General features: G+C 38.8%; 1 protein-coding gene across 1 annotated transcript; it reads right to left on the bottom strand.

Annotated features, from left to right (window-relative positions):
* Nucleotides 1–471: 471 nt before the first annotated feature.
* Nucleotides 472–1617, bottom strand: LOC104232375 (RING-H2 finger protein ATL40-like). Its single transcript, XM_009785565.2, has one exon. The coding sequence runs from the start codon at nt 1536–1538 to the stop codon at nt 810–812; it is 729 nt and encodes a 242-aa protein (XP_009783867.1). The 5' UTR covers nt 1539–1617; the 3' UTR covers nt 472–809.
* Nucleotides 1618–5064: the final 3447 nt, after the last annotated feature.

Raw genomic sequence — 5064 nt, 5'->3', positions numbered from 1 at the left:
ATTTACTGTTTAAAGTAAGGAAAAGAAATGATTTCAAAAATACTAAAATGAGAATTTAATTAACTTCTTGGTGTTGGCTTGCGTGACAGTGGTGTTTGGCACCATCACGACCCTTAATGAATTTTGGATCGTGACATATATAGTGATTTTTTAAAATTATATACTCATTAGCACGAGTACATGTGGGTGACCAAGACATTAGAAGCTGAAAAAGTTATAATTTTGCATCCACTTTATTAAACTAGCTTATCTTAATCCGACTTTGGAAATCAAAGCGCGGCCCTCTTTCGAACTAATTTGCACTTGTGCCTCTCGTGTAAAATTTAATTTGTTGTACTTCAATTGTGTGACAAACTAAAGCATGCGCTATTTAATTGGCTTTAGCTTTACCTAGTTCTAGGGTTCTCCACATCCATTAAGAAGTCAGGATTTTCATTACAGACAATCAAAATATAAATAAGTAAGCATGCGAAAAAATTAAGGGTAATCACTTAGTATATATGCATAAAAACAAAATATTTAACCTATGTAGTATAATTTTCCAACGAAAGAATGTCAATTGACTCCCCTTGCCAATGAGTGACTCCGCCACTGGTCTCATGTATATAAACATAAAAATAGCTTTGAATATAAACCAAAAAAACAATAATTGTAATCATACCTAATGCATAATATTATTGTCTCCCGCAATAATAATCGTTGGTTCGGCAGTATCCAATGCTTCAAGGTCGAACTATGTACATTAAACTCATTTTCTCAACTCAAACCTTATAATATCTAAGTTTTTTCTCAACTCAGGACAACACCGTTTAAATTCTGCATCCGCCATTATTGCTCTCCGGATCTTCAACTTGAAGTCGTCGAGATGATCTCTCCCTGCTAAGAATCCTTCTAAACGAGCTCAATCTCGAGCTTGATCCACAACCACCAACAGTAGTTTTACCTGATGATGAAGTCTCTCCAACATTCACAACTATAGACAAATTTCCACCGTCCAAAGGCGGCGCTGACGGCGGAATACGACTAACAACACCCTCCCTAGGCTCAGGCAATATCTGAGGTTTTGCCTCAGCTCGACATATAGGACACGTAGAATGACAATTAAACCATTTGTCAATACACTCCACATGAAAAATGTGTTTGCAATTAGGCAAATTTCTAACAATTTCACCATTTTCAAGAATACTCAAACAAACTGCACACTCAATTGGATTAGTAATTGCCTCATCCATGTCATGGTCATCACTTTGCTTGTAAACAAATATTGGAAGTGAAGCTATAATAGATGGATCAAGTCCATTTTTTGGTGGCTCAACTTGTGACACAGTACTTGCAACCAAGCTCCACGCAGGGCTAAACGTAGCTCGGCGTCTAGCTTGACGTCGTCTAATGACACATCTAATGTACATATGGAGAATAGTAACGAGGAAAACAACTATGGATAGTGAAATTATGGCACTTAGCATAATTTTGCTGTTGATATCATATTTGTTTTTGTGGTGATGAGTAAATGGATTATCATCTTCATCAAAGCCCATATTGAGGCTATGGAGTTTTGAGCAGACTACAGATTCATTCGCGATTTTTTTGAAGAAGGTGTTGGTTTTTTATGTTCTAGATTAGGTTTATTAATATAAGTACAAGTTTTTCTATTTGTTTGGTAGTGTTAATATGTGTACGTATTGACTAATGAAAAGCGTGTTTTCAGGGAAAATGAAAGGAAAGAAACAACGTAACTGTATAAGCACACATTTTCAATTTCAACCATTGACTTGTTGAATATATATTTTATACTCCTATTAAACTTACTAAATTTTTCTCAGCAACAGTTAGAAGAGAAGTTTCCACATATTTTCCTTTGGCAATATGTCAATCAGAAATACTAATCTTGTCCTCCCCCCCCCCCCTCTTTTTTAGTATAATATTAAAATGAATTTAAATGGATAAATATGGCTAGTGAGAATTCATATAATATAATATTAAATAAAAAACCTTTCAGGGTGGCCAAGTTGGTTGAGCAGGTGACTCCCAATGGGGGGTGTAGGGTTCAAAATCCACTTGCATACCTCTCTGGTCGAGCCCGTTGCATGGAGCTTGCCTAAAACGGTTTACTTTCTTGTGTGGTTTGTGGGCTATTATACAAAAGCAGGATTTACCATGTGCACACGCTAAGAACAGCGATTACGGATTCTCTTGTTAACAAAAAAGTATTAAATAAAAATATCATGATAGTCACAATCACGGGCGGAGCTAGAGTGCTCATACTGGGTTCAGCCGAACCCAGTAACTTTGGTTCGAATTCTGTATTTGTCTTAAAATTTCTATTGAATATATCTAAATTATTATTTAGAACCCAGTAGCTTAAAACGCTTAGAATTCCGAACCCATAGATATGAAATCTTGACTTCGCCTCTTATCACAATTATGGTAGGAATTTTGAATTTTGCATGTATATATATCAAATAAAAGGTGGTTTTGTACATTATAAAGTCCCCGGGTACCTTTTTCAAGTGTAAAGAACTTTAAGCTCTTGATATAACAACAATCACAATAATAATAAATAAAATAATAAAATAGTACGATGCAATGTAATATATATATATATATATGTCGATGCAATGAAAGTCTTATATGTTACAGAAAATTTTATGGGTCATCATATTTGGAGTAAAGACTATAATATGTTTCAAACTCAGAGACTTTGCAACCTATATAAGTAAATGACGTGAAGACTGAAACTTGCTTTCCTGGTCAAGTTGAGAACATTTCCAACTTCCTACGCCATTGTGGTTGGTCCCGTAAAAAAGGACAGTTCGGTGGACAAAATATGAGTTCAAATTCAAAATATTATTTTTTCGAACTTAAAGAACAAAAATAGGCGAAAAAATAACCGGTGACCATTTTATGTAACGCACATGAATTTCATGCGCTATACCTTAACGACACATTTGTCCGTTAAGATATAGCGAATGGAATACGTGCGCTATACCCGATTTTATGTCGGTCAAAGTACAGTTGTAGCGCATATATTAGATGCGTTATACTGCGTTATACCGGAAATTGAAAAGACAGATAGGTATAGCGCATCTAATATATGCGCTATACCTTTATTAAAAACGGACAGTCTTATGCTTCTTCGAGACAACAACAACAACAATAAGAATATTTTCAGTATTATCTCACACTGTGTCGTCTTGGAAGAGTAGTATGTATGTAGAACTTACCCCACCTTGTGAGGATAGAGAGGCTGTTTTCCAATAGACCCTCGGCTTAGGAAAGTATAAGCACCACATTAAGGAAAATATAGACAAGAAGGAACAGTACCAAAGAGCCATATAAAAGCAGAATAAAAATAACAAGACAGTAATATGATCAACAATGAAAGAAAATAATGGTTAGTTATAAAAACCTACTACCAACAGAAAGCAAGTCTACGTGCCAATACTATTGTAATGAACACTCTAGACTACCTACTCTACTACCCTAATCCTCGATCTCCATATCTTCCTATCAAGGGTCATGTCCTCGCTAAGCTGAAGCTGCGCCATGTCTTGCCTAATCACCTCTCCCCACCTCTTCTTTAACCTACCTCTACCTCTCTGTAGGCCCTCCACTGTCAACCTCTCACACCTCCTCACCAGGGCGTCTGTGCTCCTCCTCCTCACATGACTAAACCACCTAAGCCGCGCTTCCCGTATCTTGTCCTCAATAGGGGCCACACCCACCTTGTCGCGAATAACCTCATTTCTGACCCTATCTAACCTGGTGTGACCGCACATCTATCTTAACATCTGCATCTCTACTACCTTCATCTTCTAGACATGAGCGATCATGACTGGCCAACACTCAGCTCCATACAACATCGTTGGTCTGACCACCACTCTGTAGAACTTACCCTTAAGTTTCGGTGGCACCTTCTTGTCACATAAAACACCGGAAGCGACTCTCTATTTCATCCATCCCACCCCAATACAATGTGTGATATCTTCATCAATCTCCCCACCCTCCTAAACAATAGACCCAAGGTACTTAAAACTCCCTCTTCTAGGGATAACCTGCGAGACCAGCCTCATCTCTGCTTCCATTCCTTGAGTCTCGCCACTAAACTTACGCTCCAAGTATTCTGTCTTGGTCCTGCTCAATTTGAAACCTTTACATTCCAGGGTCTGCCTCCATACTTCTAATCGCTTGTTCACCCCGTCTCGCGTCTCGTCAATCAATACAATATCATCTGCAAATAACATGTACCACATCAACTCCCCTTGGATGTGGCACGTTAGTACGTCTATCATAACAGCAAACAAAAAAGGGCCGAGTGCCGACCCCTGACACAACCCCATCATAACCAAAAATGGTCTGAGTCCCTACCCACCGTCCTTACTCGGGTCTTTACTCCATCATACATTTCCTTAATCAACCTAATGTAGGCAACAGGTACACCTCTAGCCTCCAAACATCTCCACAAAACCTCCCTCGGGACTTTATCATACGCTTTTTCTAAGTCGATGAATACCATATGCAAGTCCTTCTTTCTCTTCCTATACTGCTCCATCAATCTCCTAACAAGGTGGATCGCTTCTGTAGTCGAACACTCCGGCGTAAATCCAAACTGTTTTTTGAAAATAGACACACTCCTCCTCACCCTTAGCTCTACCACTCTCTCCCAAACGTTCATAGTATGGCTAAGCAGCTTGATACCCCAATAGTTATTGCAATTTTGGATATCACCCTTGTTCTTGTATACAGGAACCATCGTGTTCCACCTCCACTCTTCGGGCATCTTCTTCGTTCTAAAAATAACATTAAATAACCTAGTGAGCCACTCCAAGCTTGCCTTGCCCGCACTCTTCCAAAACTCCATTGGAATTTCATCTGGCCCGATCGCTTTACCCATGCTCATCTTATGTATAGCCCCCTCAACTTTATCAACTCTATTCCGCCTACAATACCCAAAGTCACAACGACTCCCGGAGAGTTTCAAGTCACCCAGTACAATGCTCATGTCCCCTTCCCCGTTCAAGAGACTGTGGAAATAGGTTTGCCATCTCCAATGGATAAGCCCCT

Source organism: Nicotiana sylvestris, chromosome 8 (assembly GCF_000393655.2).
Source record: "Nicotiana sylvestris chromosome 8, ASM39365v2, whole genome shotgun sequence".
NCBI classification, from domain to species: domain Eukaryota; kingdom Viridiplantae; phylum Streptophyta; class Magnoliopsida; order Solanales; family Solanaceae; genus Nicotiana; species Nicotiana sylvestris.
Note: the sequence above shows the minus strand (reverse complement) of the source record. Positions and strands in the feature narration are given on the sequence as shown.

What these genes read in the sequence shown, in the direction of transcription:
- LOC104232375 (XM_009785565.2), bottom strand. Translation starts at nt 1,538, where the DNA reads ATGGGCTTTGATGAAGATGATAATCCATTTACTCATCACCACAAAAAC.